Here is a 27,034-nt window from a genome sequence, read left to right as displayed (position 1 = left end):
ATTGTAAATGGCTCACTTTTAAATCAACTAACATCTTTCCAAGTTTGTCAAGTTCATCCTTAAATTTACTACACAACAACATGCAATGCAGGATATTTAACACATTACACGGAGACATATCCATTCCATAAAGCATGAACCTCAATGTTGTCTCTCTAAGGAATGTGATACAATATAAAAATTGCCATGATTCACACAAATTTAAGAAAAATAGAATTCTAGTTGGATTAGAAACTAATTTCAGAAAGTTATGGCCATAACAATGGATTCCATCAAGCAAAATATCAATATTCATAATAATCAACACGTTTAGGACCAAAAATAAAAAAAATATTTTAGTAGCTTAGCTATTATGTCTCATACAAATGTTGTGCACAAACTCAACCACTTGAAAACATTTCCATGCATCATGCTATCAAATTATACCCAATAAACATTGAAAAATATAGTTCAAATTAAGAATATTTTACCCACTGTAATACCATTATTGTGTTTGTTAATTGTAATTTTATCTCCTAAGTATATGTTTATATTTATATGAAAAATATTATACGTTAAAATGATAACTTTATTTATTAAATATTTCTATATAATTTTATTTATCTAACCACATAACATTGTTTATTATATATAAATTTCACCCTCTTGTTAGTAAGATAGTTATTTAGAAATAAATTTATTTAATAAATAAATTTATCAACTTAACTTTAATATTATTAACACCCTTTGGAGAACCAAGAGCACAATCAACAATGCATTAATATATATATATATATATATATATATATATATATATATAATATATATATATATATATATATATATATATGTATATTTTAATATATAAACTGAAAAAGTAAAATGTTTTAGTAGCTTTGGTGATTGCGAAGAAAGAAGTTGGAGGTCTAAGTTGCCATATAAGAAACGAAGTGCCACATCAAAAGACAATTAATGATAATACCTTTAGGAAAAACTTTAAAAAACTATACAATTTCATCGACAAAATTCGCCAAAAAAAATTATAAGATTTTTTAATTTTAGGAATCAATTTCATCAATCATTACAATTTTAGACACTAAACTGATTAATAATTTTAGGAATTATTTTGCCATTTTATTTATTTTAGGGGTCAATTTGACCATTCATTACAATTTAAAGAAATTAATTAAATAATAAAAAGTTATTTTACCATTTTATTAATTTTAGAGATCAATTTGGTTGGCCATTATAATTTAAAGAAATAAATTGATGATTCACTCAACAAATAATTGTTTGACGGTTAAAAAGTTACCGATCTAGGATTAAAATAACCATATGTATACTTTTAAGAATTATTTTGTCATTTTATTAATTTTGACTACCAATTTGACTGACATTATAATTTCAGGAAATAAACTGATAATTGACTCAATAAATATTTTCTTATGCAATTGATAAATTAAAATATTACTATAAATTAATTTAGGAATTATTTTCTATTTCATTTATTGTAGGGACTAATTTAACCATTCATTAGAATTTTAATGATTAAATTAATTGACAATGTAAATTCTCGAGATTATTTTGTTATTTTATTAATTTTAGAGATGAATTTACCCAATAATTTGTCAAGAAATAAACTTATGATTCACTCATTAAATATTTTATTGACCATTTATTACAAATTTCGAGACTAAATTAATTGATAATGTAGAATTAAATATTTTATTGACCATTTATTACAAATTTCGAGACTAAATTAATTGATAATTTAGAATTTCAAACATAATTTTACTATTTTATTAGTTTTAGTAATTAATTTAAGCAACGTTATAATTTTAAGAAATAAATTGATAATTCACTAGTTTTCTTATGCAGTCCAGATATCAAAATATTAATATACATAGGGCAAGAAATCCACGACACCATTAGCACCTTCTCTAGTTAACTTCGTTTTCTCTCTCTCTCACTCTTTCGAGGCAAGTTCTCTTTCTTTCTCTGTATCTGCTTCTGACTGTTATCTTCTCATTCTGTACGATTTGCAGCGTGTGCCAACGTGACGCGATTTCGATGAACTTTTTGTGCTCTTTTTTGTGATTCGGAGATGCCCTTTTGCCGCGTGGCATTTCTTTTGTTTACCACTTTTTGTTCTACTCACTCGTAGATTCAGCTCCTCAATTGGGTATCTGAGTTTTTCGCGAGTTCGATTGAGTAGGATATAAAGTTTGATTTTTTACGCGATTTGCACTTGGTTTCAGAAACCCCCAAAATTTATCCATTTGAATCTTGATTTGCTGTGAGAGTATTGTTGAGAGTTTCTGAGTGAGAGTTTTCTTGCATGCTTGAATTGTAATGAAAACAAAACAGCTAGAGATGCAAAGATATTGTTTATTATTATTTTTTTTAAAAACTTTTTGTTGTTTGTGTTTTGTTTAGGTAATTTGCAATGGCTGAACCTTCCAAGGTCATTCACGTTCGAAATGTGGGGCATGAGATATCTGAAGTAAACTATTTCTCTCTTTCTTACTCTTTTTTTTGCTCCATGTTTGTACTTGATACTTGTTTTTGTTATATGATCGTGTCATGGTTTTACCATTGCTCAGTTGCACTAGCTTTAGCTCTGTCATGGCCAGAATGGTTATTTCTGTAGTATTTACTCGTCTGGGAAAGAAAGTGACATTTTTAGCCCTTGTAATCAATTCTACGCTTTCTATTTCTCTTATTGGTTCTGTTATTGATTGTAACAGTTTTTGTTAGCTCTACTTTGGATCTCTAGATGTAAAAGTAAAGCCATTCCTTGATGTTGAGTATATAATACAAAGTTGGACAGTATTAACTAAAAAATTGCTTGTTCTATTCAACTTCAATGGCTATGTTTATAAAAGGAAGCTGCAAGATCATGTCAGTAAAGAAAATTCTGCCAACCACATATACTTAATTGTTAAAGCTTTGCATGGTTTGTTTCAAAAACTATTTTAGGTTGAATGTGAGTTGCTTCTTCCCTCTATATTTCTTCTGTCTTTCAGAGATTCTTTTGGGCCACTCTGATTTCTGTCCTGTCAAATGGAAGAAGTTTGTTTAAGAGGGAGTGTAAAAGTTGAAAGAGTACAGAATATACAGACATAGAAATCACGAGACAAATGAAATCAGTGCAATATAACACCCCTCCCGAAAGAAGGAAGTAAACTCCTGAAGATAGGAGTTGGTTAAGCACCTCACAAGCCTATTCCATAGCAATGACAAAGACATGAACCTCTTTAAGATATTTTTTCCAAGATGCTTTAAAAAATTATGACAACCAATACCCCTGAAACAAATCTACAAATTTCTTTAAATTCTGATGATAAGCTTAGTATCATCTAAATATTCCAGACACACCTATCAGTAGGGAAATATAAAAGCAAATGCACAATGGTTTCAGAAATTGTGTAAATAATGTTCTGATATGAAGTGTATTCTATAGGATTGGAGTCTACTGGCACTGATCTGTTCTGTACTGCAGTCCAAATGAAACAGTAACCTTGTGAGAGGGCTTTGGATGTCAGGTCAAGGAAAAAGAAAACAAGTTGGTTTGAGAATAGGCGATAAAATGAAAGAAGGATTTACAACAATAAACACCATAAATCCATAATGCCAGTCTGGAGTAAAATACAAGGGTGTTTGTTTACTGTATTTATGACAAGGAAAGTGTTTAGTAACATTTTCTAAAATTGCTTATTTCGAGTTATAGTCACATATTCCATGAGGCATAGAGTAATTGAATGCATACAATCAATACTGCTATGTTGTTTTTCTGTTTACTTGAATTTCCTGGAGTGGGGGAGACAGTTGGAATGGAATGTATGTCTGCTGATGTGCAAACAAATCATTTTGATTATATGGGAGGAATCAATTTGCATTTGCTGTTGTCAGTTATTTGAAGTTCTTCAAATCATCTCTCATAAGATAGAATTTATGAAGGACAGAGTAAAGAAGATATAGGATGGGCAGTTTTCTTAAAAAAAATTAAAGAAAAACTATTAAAGCATAAAACATTCATGGACAGTCCAGAGCTCTAAAAAATATAACTTTGTATGTTCTTATAAATTTGATGATGTTAAAGGAGCTTCAGTGATTCCCTCTTAATATATCAGGTGTCCACTTAAAGATGACACAGGCTAAATTTCGAAGATGAGCTGAATTAACAATTCTTTCCCCACTTTCAGCTTTGAGTTTTCAAATTTCTTCAGTGATTTATAAATTATAACTCATCTGGTTGCAGAATGATTTGCTTCAACTATTTCAGCCTTTTGGAGTAATAACAAAGCTTGTGATGTTGCGTGCCAAAAATCAGGTTTTCTTCATGCTTGCAAATTATTTTCTGTTTTCCTTAGATTCTTAGAATTCAAGGCTGACTTATTACTAAATATTTTCTTTTATTTGTATAATCTATTGCTCTTGCAGGCTCTTCTTCAAATGCAAGATATTCCTTCTGCAGTTAATGCTTTACAATTTTATGCAAATGTCCAGCCAAGCATAAGGTATAAATAGATTTTTTACTTTCTCTTTTAAAATTTTTGTGATTGCTTTGAATACTACTACCTCTAGGCCTAATTATAAGAAACATAGCCCACTTTCAAATGCATAGTTGTCAATCCTGGATAGCGGCACGGGGCCGACTCTGGAATTGGGATAGTGAGACGGTGGATAGTGGGACGACTGCTATTCTAATATTTTTCACACACACACCCATGCTATAGAATAGTCAAAATTGATAAACTATTCATAACTAAAATAAAAACTCATAGTACTACTACTTAAACAAAACAAAACATACAAGTAGCTGCTGCTGGGTAGTAAGGAAAAAAAGAAAAAAAGAAAATTTATAATGGGTGAAAGAGAAAGAGGAAACGTTGGAAAAGAGAGGGTGGCTGCCGGAAAACAGAATGGGTTGCTGGAGAATAAGAAGAGAGCTTGGACAGGTTGCTCGTGTGCTTTAGAGGAGAAGAATGAATGGTTGAAGTTTTTTTTTTCTTTCTTGAAAGCTGATACATGAAAATTTCCAAAAGTATCCCCACTAATTATTACTTACTACTTAATAAGGGCATTTTTGGGATCTAAATATTTTTCCGTGGATCTGAAAACCATTTCGACGGATCTGAAAAGAACTTTGACAGATATTTCGAAAAATATTTCAACATAGTATGCTCCAACATGATTTCACCAACTCTGCCACTTTGGGATAGCAGCTGCCACTGCCACACTGTAAACTAAGACGCTACGGCCTCCTTGTGGTGGTCCAGTGCCGCTCAGCACCGCTCTGGTGCAACACTGCTGCTATTGACAACTATTTTCAAATGTATTAATTGGTAATTTCCTTTTATTATGAAGTCTATTAATGAGGCATTGACTCATTTCCCACCAAAGTGGATGCATTCATTGGGTTATTAGCAATAAGTCACACGTTGATTGAAAAATCATCCCTTAAATTACAACTTTACAAGTAATGTAATTAAATATAACCACTACTCAAACCATTTGCTTCTGAGTACATTTGGAATAAAATTTAAATTTTTGATATTATTAATTAAAACTAGCTAGTTTAATTATTTTTATTGGTCTTGATGAATTAGGTATTTGTTTCTTATATTTAGGACCAAAGGCAGTGTTTTGATAACTTAATCTTGGATGTTTAGAGATTTGTAAAGGGATATTAGTTCCTCTTAATGTTAAGAAATCATTATTCTTCACATAGTTATCTTATTTTGTTGTTTCATTCTAGGGGGAGAAATGTTTATGTCCAGTTTTCCTCACATCAGGAACTAACTACAATGGATCAAAATCAAGCACGAGAAGACGAGGTTGGTATTTTGTGTTTTTTTTTTATTTAAATGGAAAAATATATGCCTCAACTTGTTTTTTGTGGTAAAAACAGAAAATTGTCCATCCCTTTTTCTTTAAACATCTGTATTCTTTATTTTTTATGCCATGTTTTCTCCCCTATAAATTTACATTGTTCTTAGACTTCCATTGCAATAAGTTTAGTGTTAAATTCTTCTGTTCTGTAGTTTTCTTTCTCTTTATCACGGACTTCTCTATTTATTCTCCTTTCTCTCTCTCTCTTCTCTTTCTCTATGCTGTCTGCTGTCGGCAACTCTCTGGATGCACAGCCAAATCGAATTCTCTTAGTTACAGTTCATCACATGCTGTATCCTATAACAGCGGATGTGCTACATCAAGTGTTTTCTCCCCATGGATTTGTGGAAAAGATTGTAACATTTCAGAAGTCAGCTGGTCAGATTCTCTCAGATTTCTTCCTCTCTCTTTCTTTTCCTATTAAGATTTTTTTTTGTTTTAGGGGGCCATAATGGGGTGAATTGAGGATATATTTGGTTCATGTATAATAATTTATTTTGAAATATATAAATCCTTTTTTTTGTAGATAAATAGGAAAATGAGTTCTTTGATATTAACAAAATTATGTTTCTGGTTTTTTATGGAAGACTATCTTTATATTTGATTGGTGTGGATGTGTTCTATTACTTGTTTCATCCCGTTTAAAAACTGTGTAGGCTTTCAAGCTCTAATCCAGTATCAATCCCGTCAAAGTGCTGTTACTGCCAGAAGTACTCTTCAGGTTGTTTTACGTTTACATGGAGCTTGTGGCATTACTTGGTTTGTTAATTCTATTATTATTTTTCTGATATGATGATTGTACTTCGGGCAATTTCTAGGGACGCAATATTTATGATGGTTGTTGTCAGCTGGACATTCAGTTCTCAAAGTAGGTTAAATTTATCTCTGATATTTCATCCTCTATTGGTTTCTGGGTTAAGAGACTTATGTTATTCTTGTATGCTGTTGATAAATCTTTTATCCCCATCTATCTGTCTTTGCCTTTTATCTATTTATCGTTGGACATTAATTCATGTTTATTGCAGCCTTGATGAACTACAAGTGAACTACAATAATGATCGTTCAAGGTGACTCAGTTGGTTCTTTCTTTATTTATTTATTCATTTTTTAACTTAATCTCTTTTATAACATTGTAATCATTATTACTGAGTTTACTCATATCCCACAGGGACTTCACAAACCCTAATCTGCCTACAGAGCAGAAAGGTCGATCTTCACAAGTATGTTCTTTATGATTATTTTCTTTGTGTATTTATGAATCAAATCTTCTGGTTGACCTTTGTCAAGTTGTTTCTAATTCACTTCATCCTTCGTCTCCTATGAAATAGCCTGGATATGGTGATGCAGCAGGCATGTATTCAGGAGCCAGGGCAGGTGCTAAAAATTTTAATTTTCTTTGGTTTATTTGCTTTGTTTATCTTATTGTTTTTTGTGTATAACTAATATTTGTTATTTTCTTTTTACAGGTGGGTTCTCTCAGGTGGGTGTTTTTCAAGCCAAGTTGAAGCCTCTTTTGCAATTATTGATACACAGTTGAATATTTGATGAAATTATTAACTTATTATCAATTTGCTTCTTATGAAAAGTAGCACTATAAATGTCTAGTCAATTAATAGTTGATTTCTCTTCATTTTCATTTTTATATATTTTTTTAAATCTGAATACTTGGGTTTCCATGATTGTACCCAACCAAATGGGGGAATTTGAGTTTGCTGATCTTTAGCAAAATAATTTCATGACGGGACTTTATATTTTTTAATTTTTTTTCCAAAATGGAGTTTCATTGAAAAAAGGAATTTGTTGGGCTTTCTCTTTTGTTTACAGTTTGGGATTCCATTTAGTGGTAAAGGACAATCATTATATTATTAACGTAATGCTGTGACTTGTGTTAAAAAAAACCCCATTGCTATGAATTTTTGGTTTATAAGTTGACTGTAGACATTGATGTAAATGAATTTTTCTTTTCATTTATATTTAATGCATGTTTGGCTTATCTTAATTGTTTGTAAAAAAAATCAGTTTTTATTTTAAGCTTTCTCAATAGTTTTTTATTATATAAGCCATACCGAACTCAAAAATATGCTAAATCAATCCTGTGTTTTAATTTGTTTTGAATTTTAGATGGCCAATGCTGCGGCAATTGCAGCTGCCTTTGGGGGAGGTTTGCCTCCTGGCATAACTGGAACAAATGAAAGGTGTACAGTTCTTGTTGCAAATCTCAATCCTGATGTAAGTACACTGCCTGGATATTTCTGCCTTTTTTCTGAAAGTTCTCTCCATTTTTTTAAATATATTTGGCTTGAGTTTTTTTTTTCTTTTTTCTTTTTTCTTTTTCCAGAGAATAGATGAGGATAAACTGTTCAACTTGTTCTCCATTTATGGGAACATTGTCAGAATTAAACTTCTCCGAAATAAGCCAGATCATGCACTTATCCAAATGGGAGATGGTTTCCAAGCTGAATTGGCAGTACATTTTCTGAAGGTTTGTTTCTTGTGCTCCTTATACTAGATCTTGTGATATCTTTACTAATGTGAAAGGTTATATTGTTGTTTGTTATAATTGTGGCTGGAGATAATTGTTGGTTTTACTATTTTTGTAAGAAGATATTATGGTTATTAGTCTTTTCTTATTGCTAGTGAGCTTTGTTCAAGTACTACTAGTACTTGACCTAGATGTTAGTATAAATAGCAGTACTAGGTTATGTTGCTAGAACACATTTCATCTATCAACTATACTTCCATTGTGCTACTGTTAGCTGTCTTTTTCTATCTTTCCCTTATGTTGAATTTAGAGAATGTGGAGAGAGAATTAGAGAGATGGGTACTTTTAGAGAGAAATTCTAAATGAAAATATTTATTATTTAGTAGAATTGTGGTACATAGGTTCTGCATATGACCAATATATCTAGTCTCTTGGATTTGGATTGTGGAGACCATTACTAGGCTAATATAAATTAAGTTCAACATCCTAGACACTAATGCCCATGACATGAGTACTAAATGCATTAGACTGGTATCATTCAGCTTGAGAAGATGTGTTCTTTCTACTGACTCGAGTTCATATAACTCTTTGTATATTCTCTCTTTTCATTACCTTTGAAATCCTGTTCTTTGTCTATCCTAATAGTATATAAATTATGTCATTTCTGTTGTGGAAAAAATTCTCTGTTTCCCTTTGTTCACTGCCCCTTCTCTGGTTGTGGCTCCCCTTCCCTCTTGCCTGACAATGCTTCCATTGTCAGCTCAACATTCAACAACCATTTTTGGTTTTACCTGAATATTTATCTTAACATTTATTCTTCTGTTAATGATAAATGTACTTCCGAAGTTTATCTTCCTCCAAGTATTCACAATTGGTCATTCACAACCCAAAGTAAAATGGAATTCATCACCATATGTTCTGATACTTTTCCACTAGCCCATGAAAATTTCACCTAACTTTCATCTTTATATATATTTTTTAATTTTTAATTTAGTAGGGTCATTCACAACCCAAAGTAAAATGGAATTCATCACCATATGTCCTGATACTTTTTCCACTAGCCCATGAAAACTTCACCCAACTTTCATCTATATATATATTTTTAATTTTTAATTTAGTAGTGGTTTTATTTTCTTGATGCTTTTGTATGTTTTATGTAACAAGACTGAAATTGAAAGATCTATTATAATGAGATGATATTTTTGATCTGTTTATTATAAAGACATTGTACTGTTAAATGTTAGCTCATTCTTTTTTCTTCATTATTGATTCTACTGGTTTTGTTTGGTATGCAATGTTGATTCATTCAAATGATTGGAAATGATCCTTAATTTTTGAGCTGATAGCAAGAAGCATGTCATTGATAAAGATTATGGTTGTAATATCATAATGAGCTGATATCATTTAATGCAAAATTTGAATCAGTTAAAATGTATTTTTTATGGTTGTGCTGCTCCATGAGAAAATAGAAAATAGATAATTGTTTCATTCAGGCTGGTTTGATAGCCAATTGGATTGACGTGTACATTAGACTGAATTCATGATGGATCCTTTAGTCATCTACAAAGCATTATTTGTGCTTATTTGATATATTTATCCTACATATATTTTCATTGTGGCATGCAGATTAATCATTATGTATTTTTTTCTGCTCTTGTTTTGAACTGGTCACTAAAACCTTGTCAATTTGAAATATAGGGAGCCATGTTGTTTGGAAAGCGATTGGAGGTCAACTATTCGAAGCATGCGAACATAACCCAAGGTGCTGATACACATGAGTATGTCAATTCAAATCTCAATCGATTCAATCGTAATGCTGCCAAGAACTATCGGTACTGCTGCTCACCGACAAAAATGGTCCACTTGTCCACCCTCCCGCAAGACATAACTGAAGAGGAGGTTGTAAGCCTTTTGGAGGAGCATGGAACCATTGTCAACAGCAAGGTCTTTGAGATGAATGGAAAAAAACAGGCACTTGTTCAGTTTGAGACTGAGGAGCAGGCTACTGAAGCCCTTGTGTGCAAGCATGCAAGTCCACTTTCTGGATCAGTTGTTCGCATCTCCTTTTCCCAGTTGCAGAATATATGAGCAGACTTTGATAAGGGCTGAAGGGAAACAGTTTTATGGTTGTTACTTGATAATCTTATTAGGGACAAGGAATTCTGAATTTGGGAAGGATAATTTTTATGCAGATAATGTCACCTTCATTGTCATTGTAATGGTCTCTTTGTTTGCTAATTTACTGATAAAACCTGCTCTACTTTTTTCTCTTTGAATCATTTATCTTCTCATCTCCATTGCCTCTACTAGAGATGTTTAGGTTTCTAACATAATGTTGTGGGGCAAGCTTTATTATTGCAGATGGATGTAGTCTTGAAGAATAGAAAAGTGGGGAGGGAAGTTACTACCTTCTTCAGAGTTGAGGGATTGCCTTATGGTTTTTATAATGATTGTTGTATATGTTCTATAATTCAGGCTAAGTATGCCTTTCTGTAGTATTCTCAATCCATTTCAATTTTCTTGTCCAACTAAGTAAAAATTCTACATTTTTGTTTTTGGCGTATTTATTCCTATCTGTACTTTGTTGCAGCTACATGTTTCTCTCTTCCTCCTTTTCTCCCATTTCTTTCTTCTACCTTGCATGCTCATGGAATTTTTTTATCTCTAAATGTTAATGGTTAGTTTTTTGATCGATAGGAGGATCAAACCTGCGATTTTTTCTTTTTGTTCTTTTTTTTATCACTTAATCAACCTTATATTTCACGAATGTTCATGGATTTTTTTATCGGTAAATGTTAATTGTCAATTTGCTAATCAGTCAGTTTGTTAATTTTTTGTTGGTAGGAGAGATTAAACCTATGACCTTTTTTTTTTCTTTTTTTTTAATTATTTAATCAATTTTATATCTACTGAATATTCATGGATTGAGAACATGTTTCATTATTTCTTCTCTTTGACCTTGAGATTTTCATCTTATCTTCCTCTCCACAGACACTTCGACTTCCAATGAAAAAATGAAAAAAAGGACATTAGATAAATAAAGTGTCCTTGTATTTTATGTAGTCTTGCCTAGAGATTCTTTCTTTGCAAGATGTGGACGGAGGTTCTATTGTTTTTTATTTTTTTTATTCACATGCAATCAAGAATTGCTCCTATTGTTTCTAAAACGAGGTAATTAACTTCAATCTTTGAACTTGTTAATTACCCTAGTACGAGATAAGGCCACCATAGGCACACTTAAGTTTTGATTACACAAATTTCTCGTTGATTACTCACATCACATGATATTAATGAAGAAACGTATATTTAAACGTAGCTTAGTCAGTAGCAACCAATTAAAGGCTTCAATGTTTTTAAAGTTCTTTTAAAATATGTATTTTTTTATATCTTTAAGTTTTTTAAACCAAACATTTGACGTGTTACTTGATTCATTAACCTGGATTCTCTCTAACTTGATCTCTATGTCTACTTTTCCTTCATTTCTCCGTCATTTGTTTTCCTCTACTTTCAATTCTTATAAAATTATGATTTTTTTAATACATGTTCTTTGATATATTACTAGTTCATTTTATTTGATATTTAGATAATATTAAGCTTATTTCAAACTTTCGTTTACCACATCATCATTTAATGAACAACTTTAACGTTAAAGATTAAAACACATTTTTTTTATTAGAATACATAATTTATGTAATAATCTCGATGAAAATAAAAAAATATAAGCATTTGTGTATTGAATGTGAAAATTGTTATGAATTAAAATATTAATAAAAATGAATATTTATGAATATAGATATCATTTGAAAATGAATAATTCAAATAGAATGAAACTTTTGATTGATTCAGGTACTTGAAATCCTATGAACTAAGACATGATTTATTTGGATTCCATTAAATTTCATTATAAAGAAAGTAAAAAAAAAAATACAATTTTACAACCAATATATTATTCGTGAATGAATTAATTCTAATTTTTTAAACAAGTTATGAATCGGAGTCAATTCATTCAGGAACAATTGTAAAATTGCATTTTTTTTCCTCTTCAAAATGAAATTTAATGAAGTCTAAAGAAACAATCTCTCATCGGCTAAAAAAAATATTAAAATCTTTAAATTTATTATCCAATAAAATACCATTAGCTATTTTTTTTTATCCATTTCTTCTTCTTCTTCTCCTTCTTCTAACATTGGAATCATATATTTTTTTATAACCACATAATTAGGACCTTTGCTCTTCCATGGGATCATATATCCTTTAAATTTTGATGTTTTGGATCCAGTGGGAGACTAATTTTACATTGGAATCTTCCTTAAGGTATGTTGCTGACTGTTCTCAAGCTGTAGTTGTACACATGTAACTCTGTCAACATTTTCAGACCAAATCCAACGTTGTTTCTGGCAAAAATGGATGCATTCCGTTTATCACATTCATTTATGCTCAGCACCAACATCCACAGCCCCTCCTCTCTCTGCACCCTTCGTTCCCTCTCCACCAATCCCCGCAACAGGTGGTTCAAGGTGGAAGCCACCGCCGGCGGCAGCCAGAAGAAGAACAATAACAAGGCCTTCGACGCGGCGGCGTTCGAGGCGGAGCGACTTGCCCTCGACGCAGAGGCCCGGCGAACCATGGCGGACGCCGCCGACCCGAAGGCCTGGAAATGGATAATCCGGAAGAGAATATGGGATATGATGGAAGCTCGCAACTTTGCCAACAACCCTCGGCCGGTTCACCACCGCATTCCCAATTTCGTTGGCGCCTCTGTTGCTGCTGAAAAGGTACTCACTTAATAAAGAGTAGTAAGTATTCTATACATTCACAGTTTAAAAATCATGTTATACTGGCGTCTAATCACAAATTGTTATATATAAGAGTTTAATTACTATGCACGGGACAATCGCTTACATTGTTATCTAATAAAAAATCATAGTTAGTATAACTTTAAGATAGTCATTGTAAAATTCAACAAACTTGCCATATACATGATGATTTGTTATAAGGATGACAATCTAAAACTGCTTTACACCGTATTTTCTCTATATGTAATGAGATTGTTGGCTTTTGTATCTAGAGTTTAATGACTATGTAGTAAAAACTTTTACATTGCCAACCAATAAAAATCATTATTGGTATGACCTTCAAGGCAGTGATTATTTAAGTCAACAAACCTTCAAGGCAGTTGTTTTCTTTGAAATTGCTTTACACTCGGTGCATAGCCTAAAGTTAGTTAAAAAAATTTCTATGCATTGTGAATTTAAAAAAGTTTACAACTTTCAACCAATCAGACGTAATTGTTGGTATAAACTTTTAGATAGTTATTCTAAAAATCAATAAAATTACTATACATGCCCATTTGTGATTAGATGATAATATAAAAACTCTTTACTCGGACACTACATGGACTATTTACTCTTTATAATTACTAATTTAAAAGTCATATGTACCATAGAAATGAAACACTTTATAAAATTCTTTACTCTCGTGTTAGTAGGGAACATAATACAGCAACAAGTTCAAATTGATGGAATTTACACGAATATAATGAGAGGATCCAAAGCCCTTTACATTGAGTGTGGTTAGTTGAGCTTAGTTTAAAAAATAAATTTTTTTTTTTTTCTTTTGAAGCGGCTTCTTTTGAAACAAAATGTAACTGTTGTTTAGAAAATAAATGTTCTTATAGGGGATCAAGTATAGGGAAATTGTATGAAATGAGATTGTTTAAAATAGGATAACATGAAATGAATGAGATAGAATTAGATTTGATTTAGATCCACTAAGAAAGCCCGTGAAGTAAAAAAAAAAAAGTAAGAATATATTCACTCTGGATTTGATTTAGTTGAATTGTTTGATGTGGGTTTTGGCAGATGAGGGAGCTAGATGTGTTTCAGGATGCACAATGTGTAAAGGTTAATCCAGACTCTCCTCAGAAACAAGTCAGGTTTCTCACTCTTTCAGGTCAGATACTTGATTTGGGGTTTGTTTTTGTGTGTGGTGCTGAGTGGGGAGGGGAATGTTATTTATGATCAAATTGTGTGATTGATGCCTTGTTGATTTTGTAGCAAATTTTCTCAGTTCGAAATGTGTTAGTATTATAGATAAGTGAGAAATAGCAAGAGGGTGATTTTAAAAAGGTATATGCTCGTAATAATAAGAACAATGCTATTAACACTCACCTTTACCATCAGGTGTTTATCAGTTGCTACTGTTGTGATTGCAAGAGTAGTCTAAATAGAACCATTATTCTAAGCAAAAAAAATCAAAATAAAAAATAAATACTGCTTGACAGTTAAGTAGTCCAAGGTTTGCACAATTAGATACATGAAACTGTGTGCATGACTGCACTAGTGGGTTGCATGTAAGCTCAGGAGCATCTTCCTTAACCTGAACTGTTCCTTCTAAATATAGATGGTTTCACGTGCAACAAAAAAGTTGTGTTAGGGACATTACTCAAGCAGTGAATGGTCGTCAGTTATTAAGTGCTATTGCAGATCAGTATATCCCTTGTTAGTTGTTACAGTAAACTATATTAGTTTTGCCAATAAAAGCAAGATTTTGATTATGATAGTTAAGGTATCTATGACCATGATGGTCTTTTACTGAACTTATGCATCCTACAGCAATGAATAAGATTTAAGTTGTCCAACATTTTATTGTTCCAGGATTGCTCTTTCTATCTTTCTCGTTGAAAGTGTTATAATTAACTTTATTAAGTTCGAATGTTTGAATCTGCCTTTTGGTGATTGTTATGGCCTGCTGTACTTGCACTTGATTTGCCTTACTATTTTGATGACACTAATTTGTTGCTGTCCCTTTATTATCAAAACTGAGCATAATGAGAATAACATTAAGAACTTTAACCGGCTAAAGCAGAACTTTTTATCAATTTTAAAAAATTATAATTAATAAAATTAGACTAGGAATTTAATTAATTCAAGACTTGTGGTTCTTGTTGTCTTCTCCTCTGGTTCTCTTCTGACTGTAACTTCAATATATTGCAGATGGCAAGAAGTTGTTGACTCCTCAACCTCGGCTGAGAACAGGTTTCTTCTCTGTACTTGATTCCAATATGTTAACTTTGGATACCATCAAGGAAGCCTGCACTTCTGTTGGGGTTGCCAAGCATGGACGGCCGATTGGGTTAGACGAAAAGATAAAGGTGGATCTTATTGTTATTGGATCTGTTGCTGTTGATCCAAAGACAGGTGCTCGATTGGGAAAGGGAGAGGTAAAGTTGGATGTCTTTTATGTCTCTTATGGCCATGTTTAATCTTTGTTTACTTATCCATTAAAAGGGTAGAACTATAAAATTAGATTTATATTTCTTGGGAACCTTTATGATCCAGGGTTTATAAGTTTTCTTTGACTTACTTTGTTTACATATCATAAAATTTCTAGCCAATGAAATATAGCTTGTGGAAGGAAACCAACCACAGTCTAGTTTCAAGATCTCCTATGAAACAAAAAAAAAAGATTCCCTACATTTCTGACATTGTATATGAGTGAACTTTGGCGCAGTGGTAAGGTTGCTGCCTTGTGATTTAGTGATCATGGATTCAAATGCTAGAGACAGCCTCTCAGCTTATGAGGGTGGAGCTGAGTATATCTACCCTCCCGAGACCTCACTAGTTAGTAGGTGACTCATGTGTTAGGTTGACATTGTATACCAATAGTAATGTACAAAATAGTTAATTTAGCAGATGAGTGAATTTTTAATCTATTAACAGACTTTGAACTTGAATGTTCCTTCAACTAAGAGGATTGAAGTGCAGGGATTTGCAGAACTTGAATATGGTATGCTGAGGTACATGGGAGCCATCGATGATTCAACACGAGTTGTTACATCTGGTAGTTTTGGTTCCTAACCTGCCTTTACCACTTTTGTTTGTCATTCCTTTAAAAGTTTATGGTGAACATTTTGAAAACACAATTTCAACAGCTAGAGTAACTTCATGTATATACGTACTTATTTCATGTTTCAATTTTCAAACATGGGTATGATTACTTGTTTATGGAACCTCGTTTTTTTTATTTATTAAAAAACATTTCTCTTAAAAAAATAATATACCCTGGATGCCTGATATTATTTCTGTTTTCACATGATTATCTAGCCTCTATTATATAAAGGTTTATTTGGGTTGAACATATCTCGGTTGCAAAACGATCCTTTTGTTGGTTTTAGAAAATGACAGTGGGGCAGGGGAAGCACCTAAAAGTAAAATAATTCCCTTGCACTAGTACTGATATGCTAACTGAATTTAATGCAATATATTCCCCAGTCAGTCCCTCCATACCATATTGTAATGTGCGGTCATATTCATTATCTGTTTATTCTTGCCATGTGTAAAATTTGCAATTTCTCTTCTTTTGGTATATAACATACTGAGAACTACCCTTGCAGTGCATGACTGCCAATTGGTGGATGATATTCCAGTTGAAAAGCTGTTAATCCATGATGTACCAGTGGATATCATTTGTACCCCGACACAGGTCATTTTTACAAATACATCTATCCCAAAGCCTCAAGGTTGGTTAAACAATGCTGCTATCCAGTACCTATTTGACTTCACATTTTATTATTACCTTTTAATCTGTAAATCATTGAGACGCCCTTGCAAAGATGTAATTTGTGCACTAGTATTTAACCTTGAATGCTGTAGCTTCAGTTTCTCTTTCCCTTTTTGGATGTTCATAACTTAATGATATTTGTTAAAAAACTAACCCACATCTTATCTTTCCTGCAGGAATTTATTGGGACAAGTTGTCTCCTGAGAAGTTGGGACAAGTTCGTATACTGAGGGAGCTCAAGAAGAGGATTGAACAAGAGACTGGACAGAAGCTTCCTACTGGTCCATCGGAGAAATTACCCCCTACTGCTCAACGAAGTAGAAGGGGTTGATTATGTACATGTAAGTTTTGATAGATTTGTATATATATTACAGATGTTTAGCTTGTTATCTACTGAGAAAACTAACTAATTAATTTTAAAATTGTTTACCTGTATATAGTCTTGACGTTTTAGGCTTTTAGCAATAAAAGCTATAAGAATACCAATTCTAAAGAAATCCATTCAGGCATTTAATCTATCTGAATATTGCTTATGAAGCCTTTTTAGAACCCTGACTGTAAATTTAGGGGTGCGAGGGGACTCCCTTTCTTATTTGTAAATGTGTTCTTTAGGCAAGTTGGGACGAATTTGTCTTAGTCTCTACCTAATTAAAATTTTGATAGGATCATTTAGCTTACCTAAACTAGATATAGGCATATGTGCTGCACATATGTTATAAAATTAATAGTTATAAAATGTATTAAAAAGTAAAAATAAATAAAGATAATTATCTTTTTATTTAGAATTTTATTGGACAGTTGAATTTGGTTCATTGGTATTTAGAATATGCATTATTTATATGTTTGATATTAAAAGATAATTTTACTTGAACCTGGTTCTTTTAACTCTTTTTTTCACTGTATTTAATCTTACCTTTCACTAGTATGCAAAAATATGCGGCTAAATAGGGGTTTTCTTGAGAGTAACAGCTTAAAACAATGTAAATGAACTTCAATAATAAAAGCATTAATCTTTGGAACTTAATATCCAATGGCAATAACTATTCTAGACCATAACAAAATTCACGCTACTATTAAGTGCTTAACTTCAGAATCTCAGTTTGTGGAGTCAATACGTTTGAAGCCAAAATCCAAATTGTCGTTTTTGTTCAATCATCAAATATAATAAGAGAAATATTTTAGGTGTTAATCTAACTCCCCCCTCCCTCTTCCCAAGGTAGGTGCTCCCTCAAGATAAATGCCACTTATATAAAATCATTGTTCGTCGTAAAATAAACTAGGAATAATTTTGAAGCATAAATTTTCCTTTCTGCTGTTTGGGTTAATATGACCGTGGTTGTTAGTTGTCAGTGTCGAATATAATTCTTGTTACATGGTTAATGACAATCCTTATGTTCATTTCTTCAGCATCTTTCAGTCCAATTATTTCATGTGTTTTTGTGGTATCAAAATCTATTAACTAATCGACCATTCTCTGTAAGACTTATTTTTGAACTTGAACCTTTGTGTAACTGGTCTTTGATACTTCTTTAGGATAACTTGCCTCACATAGCTTGGACTAATCGATCATATCCTATACTTCCTTCTAGTTACTTTCTATTTCTATGTAATTTATCTTGTTATAAGTGTATGTTCATCTTCCTTTAATTACATTCTATAATCAGAATATGAGATTGATAACTGATGTATTCTTCGAAGGAAGTGAGCTTTGAAAATTTATGCTTGAAATAGTGGTCATCACACTAGTTTGGTTGGTGTGGGTACTTTAGACATAGCTAGAGCGGGCCAAAAATGGAAGACTTACTTTTCTTTCTTAACATTTTTTGGTGTAAGAGAATGATGGGTCATGAGTGGAAGGATATTGCTTTTGTTCAGAAGTCAAACGTGTAGAGTTATATACAATAAATTACAGATTTCCTTGGTCCCCATGAAAGGTATGTTTCATTCCTGCTAATATTTTTTCTTTTTAGCTTGTTTTCTTTTCCTTCATTGGAATTTTTTGTTACTTTATTTTACTTTTTGTAGTAAGATCTTTTTCTTACAACTGAAGTCATGGGATGAGTTCTAAAGTTATGAAGCTTCGATTATGATAGGAAAGAAGTTCCACGAAATGGTTCATTTGTCCACTCCAAACCGACTGTGGAATATCATTGGGTGTCTTTTACTACGACTTGGATTTCTTTTAAGATCTTATCGCATAAGTCAAATGTGATGTGGATACAAACACGTGAATCAATTAAAAAATTTCATGTTGTGAGTTCTAGAGATGGAATGTTATTCAAGTCTTTTTCAAATATCATTGCCCACTGTGTTTAAGTTGTACAATGAAAATGTATATTGGTTTCGTTTGTGATGGCAACACAATCAGGCTTTTGAAGGATAAGTATGGAATAAAGTAGAAAGACTCACTACTTAAACGTATAGTATTCAAAATCTATCTTGAGATATCCAAGGAACTTGCCATTTGAGGCATATAAGAATTGAGTACTGGACTGCTTCACAAATTATAAATGTTACCTAATAGGTTTAGTTTTTACCCCTTCATTTTACTTCTACAGACATCAATGTTATAAATATTGTATTAGTTGCATGGAGCAAGCTCTTAGTTTGTGCATGGGATCAGATAGTGGATTTAGTAGGTTTGACAAAATCTACTTGGTGAAATCCAACTTTGAAAATGTCAGACGAATAATCATTTTCAATTGGCCAAATGCACAAGCTACTTTATGCATTATCCTTTTCCTAAGAAATTTTCCATTTGTTAGTAGTTATTCTACAAGTAATAATACTATTCACACAACACGTGCATTCACCATTATGCTGAAATGTACAACTAGCTTCATCTAAATTCAAGTGGCCCCATTAAGGCACCGACTTACTATTATACTCAGATAAAGTTGTCACAAGGTAGGTTTCTTCCTCTACTTGAACTATACTTGTATTTTATTTCTTTATCCAAAGTAGATTTTGAGTGCCAGGAGGATCAATGATTCTACCGTGCCATGTTTGGCCTATGTAGTTGTCCGCAAGATACTTTGATCACAAATTTTGTGCATAAGTTTATAGTTCTGAAGTGAGTTCAAAAACCAGATAAGCGATACTTTATTATCACTACCACAATGATTAACCCATTGATTTCTACGTTCCCAAGTGATAGTCTCTATTGATAACCTTTGCAAGGAGTTAGAGACATTGTGTTTAGAAAATATAATCACTACAGGTTAGTGAAGATATATGATGATATTTGAAATAAGCAACTTTGATACACAAGGAAGACAAGACTTTTGTGGTGTGGGTTGAAAGGATGTGACCATATAATAAATATCACACTATGAAAGAGTGGTGTAAGTTGTTTACTGTGGTGTTTGTTGAACCGAATAAAAAGGTTTGAGAAGATAAAACGTGAAAACAGCCGAAAAGGACAAGTTGCAATACTTTCTACCCAAAGGGGGCTATAGTTGACGTTAATTCATGATGCTGAAGTCTTCAATTTAATCTTTTGCAGTTCTTTGGTTGATTATTTTGATTGCTACTTGCTAATTGTCCTACTTGTTTTGTATTCTGGTTCTAAAGTTTGTGGATACCCACCACTATTATGTCGTTATTTTAGGCCCAAGTTGTACTACTTGCATTTCTATTCTAAATCCTTTTGGTTGTGCGAAAATCGTGTAAAGGGTTTAGGCTCCAATGAATCTACCACCAGGCAATATATGCATGGTAATAAAATATGAATAAATTTAAAGAGTCAGTGCATAGTATTTTTTTTTCAAATTTAAAATAATTTAGTATTTAACACCTTTTTTTTTTCCTCTCTCTCTCTTCCCATGACCAAGTGAAAGGGCGTATATATTTTTTTTTTAAACAAGATTTGTTAGAATCGATTGGAAGAGCATATTAACTTGGAGAATTGATCGAGGAATAACTTAAGACTGACCTACAAGCATATGAATAATTGGAAACCGCAGCCTAATCTTAGTGTATCTGATTTCATGGTTTTTCTCTTGCCAAAAAAAAATCATGGTTTTTCTGGGAATTTATCTCATTAATGCAAGTGATTTTAAGAACATTAAAATATTACAAAACTAAAATAACAATGAACTTGACTTTTTTAAAAACTACAATGGTAAGACTTTTTATAAAGGTTGGAAAATGTTTTAAATTAACTAATGGGCTTAAGTTTACATGTAAATTAGCGAGTTTAAATTTTTAGGTTGATCGATGTATAATTTAGAAACATTATATTATAAATTTGATCTAATAATACTCTCCATCTCATTTTACTTGTCGTTTACCGTACGGATTTTAAGAAAAATGATTAATCATATGATTTTCTATTATAAAATAATATTTTCTTTCTAAAATATTCTTATTCCATAAATGATTAACTGTACTTTATGCTTGCAACTATACATCTATTATTGCATTTATATATTCTAAAGTTGCAAATAATATGAATTAGAAAAATATTTTAAGTGACAAAATGAAACGAAGAGAATTATTATTATTATTATTATCATTATTAAATAAGCTAGTTTATTTGGTTAAGACTTTTTGAATGACTTAAAATATAATCTTTTAAACCTATTAGGCTTTTAAAAGGATTAGATTAAACACATTTGCAAATAGACTTGACATTATCTAAATTTGTTACGAGCTACGTTGTAAACTCTCGACAAATACAAACGATCCGATTTAATTTTATCATAAGACATCCTATAAATTTATGACAATCAATTTTATAACACGTTCATTCCATTCAACAATGTGAACGAATAAGTTGGTAAGGAAAAGACAACATCAAACACACTCGTGGGTAAGAAGATAACCCAGAATCCAACCATTGAAAGTAGCTAGTTGTGGAAAAGAAAAGCATAAATACAAGACCATAAATTTGAGAGACAATACGACTAACAATGTTTGTCCTATATATGTTTAGTATCATGTAGAATAACTAGCTAACACTTGATTAATTAATAGCTTTTGGAGATTTTTTTGTTTCCATTTCTTTTCCACTTAATTATTTACATGGATTTGTTTCAAACTTTTCAAGGCTTTAACTCAATTTTCGCTTCCTAACTCCTTCAATATTATCACGAGTGCAAAATATGGCAATAATTTATCTTTGATATTTGAAAAAGGTATTAAATTTGCAGAATGTGGAAGGAGGATGACGCCGGGCTCTATTAAAAAAATTGAGGTCCTGTTCAAAGTTTTGAATCGATCTTTATCTGGTCCATCTTATCTGCATGTAAACTCGATAATTCAAATATCACTTTTAAATTAAAATAAAATAAAATTAATAAAAATTGTAAAATAAAAAAAAAGAAGTGAAAGCAATGCCACTTTGTTGTCTATAACTTGTTTTTTTATTGTCATATTATATATAAACATGTGTATTATGAGTGATATCTTTGCATACAGGTGGTCCACTGGTCCTGGTCTAGCTGATATCATCAAATTTCTTAAAACTTCTTTTGAAATTTTTCGTACACACACCATTTTGTTAAATACACTACACGTGTGTCGGTATATATATATATATATATATATATATATATATATATATATATATATATATATATATATATATATATATCAGCAAAGAAAAAAGAAATTATTAGAAAGTACAAGGTACTCCAATAAGTAATAAATGTAAACATGTAAGACAATGATAGACAGAGTGAAAACATATATACTTTATATTAGACTTCAGCATGAGAAGAGTCTATAAATAATATTAACCACAAGTCGACAACATTATTGTGGGAACTGGTTGTTTATTTAATAAATGTTGAATTTCTTTTTTTATAAAGATGGATATGCAATTTGAATCAAAATATACATGTCTAAAATCTTTTCGAATATTTTCTTTTGGTTTTATAGGGCCTGAAAAAGGTTTGCTGGATACGATGTATCTATTAATGCTCCACGTTTCACTATCTTTGCAATATTGTTTTCCATATAGAACGTAAAAATGTTTCAGAACGTACATAGTGTTATTATTTTTATTCCATTACATAAAATAAACCTAAAAAAACACATATTTTACCACATAAATAAATGTAAAATTATTCCAACTTAATCAAGATTCTTAAATTTAAGTTCTAAACATACAACTATGTTAAATACTTAAAAAAATATTCTATCACTCATAATAATTTTACCTAACTCAAATAAGATTACTTTGAATGATAATTGTCTTTTATATAAAAATAAAAACATGTTTTTTAAAAAAGAGACGTGCGAGCAATACATTACTACTATTATTTAATATAAAAAAGTTAGAGCTTTCAAAAATAAAAAATGATTAAAATAAAATTTATTATTGATAAAAATTTATTAAGGTCTACAAAATATCATATGTAAAAGTGATTATTAATTAAATTTTTTAATAGAAATTAATCATAATAAAAGTTAATTAATTTACACCTATAATATTTTTAACAAAATTTAATAAACTAACATTTGTCTGTCGGTAGAAAACAAATTGTTACACTTAGAATATGGTGACCCATAAAATAATATATGAAGTGTTAAAAAGTTATTAAGAGAATAATGTTCTCATATAAACGTTTTTTGAATCCCAGAAGTTTGTCTTGTCTTTGATTGGCCCTAAATTTTTTAAGAACAAATAGAATGTGTTGCTAGATTTTTTTTAATTAAAAATAATTCTTTTTTTTTCTTAGAAAAAAAAGACAGATACTTTTCTGAAGAAAGTAATGACAAAGAGATTTGTAATGAAAGAGACTCACGTAGGCACGCCTCTAAAACAAAACAAAAGTGTAATTTCAAAGAATTTTGGCGCTCTAATCCCGAGGTTTGTGGAGACAGTAATGACGGTTTATTAAATTCAATAATCGTTCCTTTCATCATAATTGTCATGAAAAGAAAAAAATAACTTTTTCAATATAATAATTATTTTAACTTTTTAATATAACTTCAATAAAATTTTCATTTTTCTCTTATTATTAAAATAAAGAAATTCTGCATAAAAAATTTAGAGATTGTTTTAATAATAATATGAATATGTTACATGATTTATGTGAAATTTTTAGTAGGATTTACATGTAAAAAGGAAGAAAAATTTCTTTACAGAATTTCATCATTTTAATAATTAGAGATGATGAATTATAAAATTTAGAAATAAATTAATTATGATATAAGGTTAATTTTATAAATTTATTATTTATTTATTTATTTTTGTTTTGAATAAAACAATTTAGAAATGATAGTTTCTGACAAGTTTTAGTTTCTGACAAGTTTTTTTAAAAGCATTGATTAGAAAATTAACAAATATTTTTTATTAAAATTATGAAAAAATGCAGAAAAAATATAATAAAAACACATTGTTAATATTTTTTAATTACCCTGATTATAACTATACGTTTTCTTAATTTCCTTCTATTTTTTTAAAGCATCACAAAACATTGAGTCAATTATATGCCGAAAGAGAATTTTATAGATCAACCTTTTTTTTATTTGTGTGTGTCTCTGTGTACCACTACCAGGTTGATTTTTTAAGTTTATAGATGAATTTGTCACGTTCTAGCCGATTTTATGGACTTGGAACTCTATCATGCGATATCAGCGGATCAAGTTCATCTCGTGGAAACATTAATATATACTACATGCATGTCAGTTCATTAGATATACTATTTGAAAAAGGAATAAAAATTAACCCAGGACATAGACTGAATTAATCTTTGCCTTGAGATAGAGTTTTCTGACCACCTTTTTCTTCTTCTTAATGTAGGAGGTTTATTATTTATCTGCAATTTTGTTCTACATTTGTCACGTACTCACATTAATTCCTAGCCGATTTTATGGACTTGGAACTTGGGTATGAGATTATAAGTGGATTAAGTTCATTTAATTTAGATGTATATATAACTAATTTTAATTAGTATGATCTTGGACTGATCTAGGACCTTAGGGAGACAAGACAGCCGTCGTAGCATATCATGAATGACAATGATAGTTAGGGGAAACTCATCTAACCTTAAATATTAATACAGCTTATGATTTAGAAAAGGAAAGGTTTTCTAGAACTTGTGTAGAAAAAGAGTGAGCCGAAAGGTTTGTGGATGACAAGGCTATCAAGAAAAAGTAATTCATTATTCAATTTTTTTAAAAAGTATTATAGATTTGGGAAGAAAATATTGTGGAATATCAAAGCACATTTTAAAAGTTGTAATAAGCTTATTCATTAATTCAACAATGTGCTCCTTCAATCGTGAAAAGAAATATAATTTAAAAACCTTCTCCTATTAATCTTATCTCTTTTGTATATATGATAATTAATTGTTAAATGTATTTTACATTTCTAAGACAATGCATGCATTTACTTTTTCATTTAATCCTTTATAACCTTTTTTTAGGAATTCTTTATAAAGTAGTAAGAGAATTTATATAAAAATTTGTAATCAAGAAGATATAATATTGTTTTATTTTGTCTGGGAATTCAAGGTATCCTTTAGTCGGAAGTAAAAAAACAAATCCCTCAAGGTAATTTATTTAAGGTGCTAATTTCTTCTTGTAAATATTTTTTTCATACAAATATATATGACATTGAATTACTGAGCATACTTAAAAGATAAAATTATCTATTAAGTTCTTTTGGAGACAAATTTTGTTACTTCAACATATGGTATGAGACATTATATATAATTAGTATTTTTAATTTATGCAAATATATGAACTAAATGTATTTTTCATAAACAAATATAATCAGTTAATTACATGAATTTAAATTATTTTATTATATTTTTTAATATAAAAAATATTAAATTTGATTTAAATTTGAAAATGAGTAAAATTGAAATAAAATAAGTTTGTTTGAACTTACAATATAATATGATTTAATTTGAATTTGAAATGTGTGTAAAGATCACTATATGTTATACTCGAAAATAAGTAAATTTATAATATTTAAATAGAGTTGCAAGAGCTCGAACGAAAATAAGTAAATTGAGTTGAAAGAGTCAGGATTTCACTGTCCAAAATGAATATTTTAATTTATAATATAAGAATATGTTTTTTTATTTACTTTTTACTTTTTTCACAAACACGCATTGCAAAAATAAAAGAAGCTAATTAATTTTTTATTATACACTTTTGATGCTAGATCGAGAAACATTTTTTTGATATACGTTCTACTTATTATCAAGACCCTTATTTGAGTTGGATGGAATTAATTAATCAAATATTATTTTATTGAACATGTGGACTCAACTCAACTCAACGCAGGATATGTTTGTTTCCACATTGCCACCATTTTTCATTCTTTCCAATGAATAACACTCAAACGTAATAAATTTGAAATCTTTTGTAATTTATGTCTCGGAATGATGTAAATTGGGTTGGAAATGTCTACATAAACATGCACTCATTCATGAATGTACGTACTTGATCGGCTTAAGTTAAATTTATGTGTCCAAATAAATTTTTCTTACAATTAATTACAAAAGAAATTATGCTAGAGAATAAACTATCAAAATACAAAATCAAAATCTATAACATGGCAATCGAAGGAGAAAAACAGCAAAAAATAAACACGTCAATTTTGAGTTTTGAACGTGACAAAAATATCATCAAGCCTTGCCTGCACATGTTGCCAAAATGAAAAGAAAAAGCACCATAATCATAACGAATCATACAACGTGGCAACTTTTTGAGTGAAGTAGTTTTAACATCAAGCTTGGTCTTTGTGCCAAGCAGCGTTTGCAGGACCCATGCATAATTAACTCATCATGGTCCACCTGCGTGGAAGAATAATAGTATCACTTACCAGCTTCAATATAATAAACCAAACATTAATCTCTTTTCTAATGTCACGTACGTGTGCATATTTCCACATTGTCATGCATGATTCATTTGTACATTTTTAGTTGCTTGTAAGATACTATCCATGAACTCAAAGTAAATCCCACCGTTTTCTTTTTCTAGACAACTTTAATTTGTTCGTGCTACATGTAATTTCATCCTCGCTAATCAAAGTACCTTTGGTTTCCCATTCACATTGCTTTTCATTTTTAAATGAAGTTTAATTATTTTTTAAGTTTAAGTGAACTCAATTATGGGTAAATTCTAGCATGGACCAAAAATTAAGAGTCGTCG

At 30.6% G+C, this 27,034-nt stretch overlaps 2 protein-coding genes across 7 annotated transcripts; both read left to right on the top strand.

The window, feature by feature from the left end:
- Positions 1-1,872: 1,872 nt before the first annotated feature.
- On the top strand, positions 1,873-10,921 carry LOC114390701 (polypyrimidine tract-binding protein homolog 3-like). 2 transcript variants are annotated; one of them, XM_028351546.1, is made up of 15 exons: positions 1,873-1,958; positions 2,416-2,482; positions 4,241-4,312; positions 4,423-4,499; positions 5,741-5,819; positions 6,129-6,252; positions 6,531-6,595; positions 6,693-6,742; positions 6,900-6,941; positions 7,043-7,094; positions 7,203-7,248; positions 7,341-7,354; positions 7,996-8,103; positions 8,213-8,356; positions 10,055-10,921. In XM_028351546.1, the coding sequence occupies exons 2-15, from the start codon at positions 2,426-2,428 to the stop codon at positions 10,442-10,444; spliced, it is 1,320 nt and encodes a 439-aa protein (XP_028207347.1). In that variant the 5' UTR covers positions 1,873-1,958; positions 2,416-2,425; the 3' UTR covers positions 10,445-10,921. The 2 variants fall into 2 exon arrangements, with proteins under 2 accessions (XP_028207347.1, XP_028207346.1); XM_028351545.1 differs by having other exon boundaries at positions 6,099-6,252.
- A 1,609-nt stretch (positions 10,922-12,530) lies between these two features.
- On the top strand, positions 12,531-19,353 carry LOC114391169 (5-formyltetrahydrofolate cyclo-ligase-like protein COG0212). Of its 5 annotated transcripts, none has more exons than XR_003662068.1 (9): positions 12,531-12,670; positions 12,732-13,131; positions 14,218-14,308; positions 15,352-15,578; positions 16,123-16,198; positions 16,752-16,877; positions 17,095-17,259; positions 18,754-18,852; positions 19,012-19,353. XR_003662068.1 is itself a non-coding variant. In XM_028352183.1 (8 exons), exons 1-7 carry the CDS (start codon positions 12,621-12,623, stop codon positions 17,247-17,249), a joined length of 1,125 nt encoding a protein of 374 aa, XP_028207984.1. In that variant the 5' UTR covers positions 12,531-12,620; the 3' UTR covers positions 17,250-17,259; positions 18,754-18,853. The 5 variants fall into 5 exon arrangements, 2 of the variants coding, with proteins under 2 accessions (XP_028207984.1, XP_028207985.1); XR_003662069.1 differs by having other exon boundaries at positions 18,944-19,353; XM_028352183.1 differs by lacking the exon at positions 19,012-19,353 and having other exon boundaries at positions 18,754-18,853.
- The last annotated feature ends 7,681 nt before the right edge of the window (positions 19,354-27,034 follow it).

The sequence above is a fragment of the Glycine soja genome, chromosome 16, assembly GCF_004193775.1.
Source record: "Glycine soja cultivar W05 chromosome 16, ASM419377v2, whole genome shotgun sequence".
NCBI lineage: Eukaryota > Viridiplantae > Streptophyta > Magnoliopsida > Fabales > Fabaceae > Glycine > Glycine soja.
The sequence above is the reverse complement of the archived record's forward strand: the minus strand, read 5'-3'. Positions and strand labels throughout refer to the sequence as shown.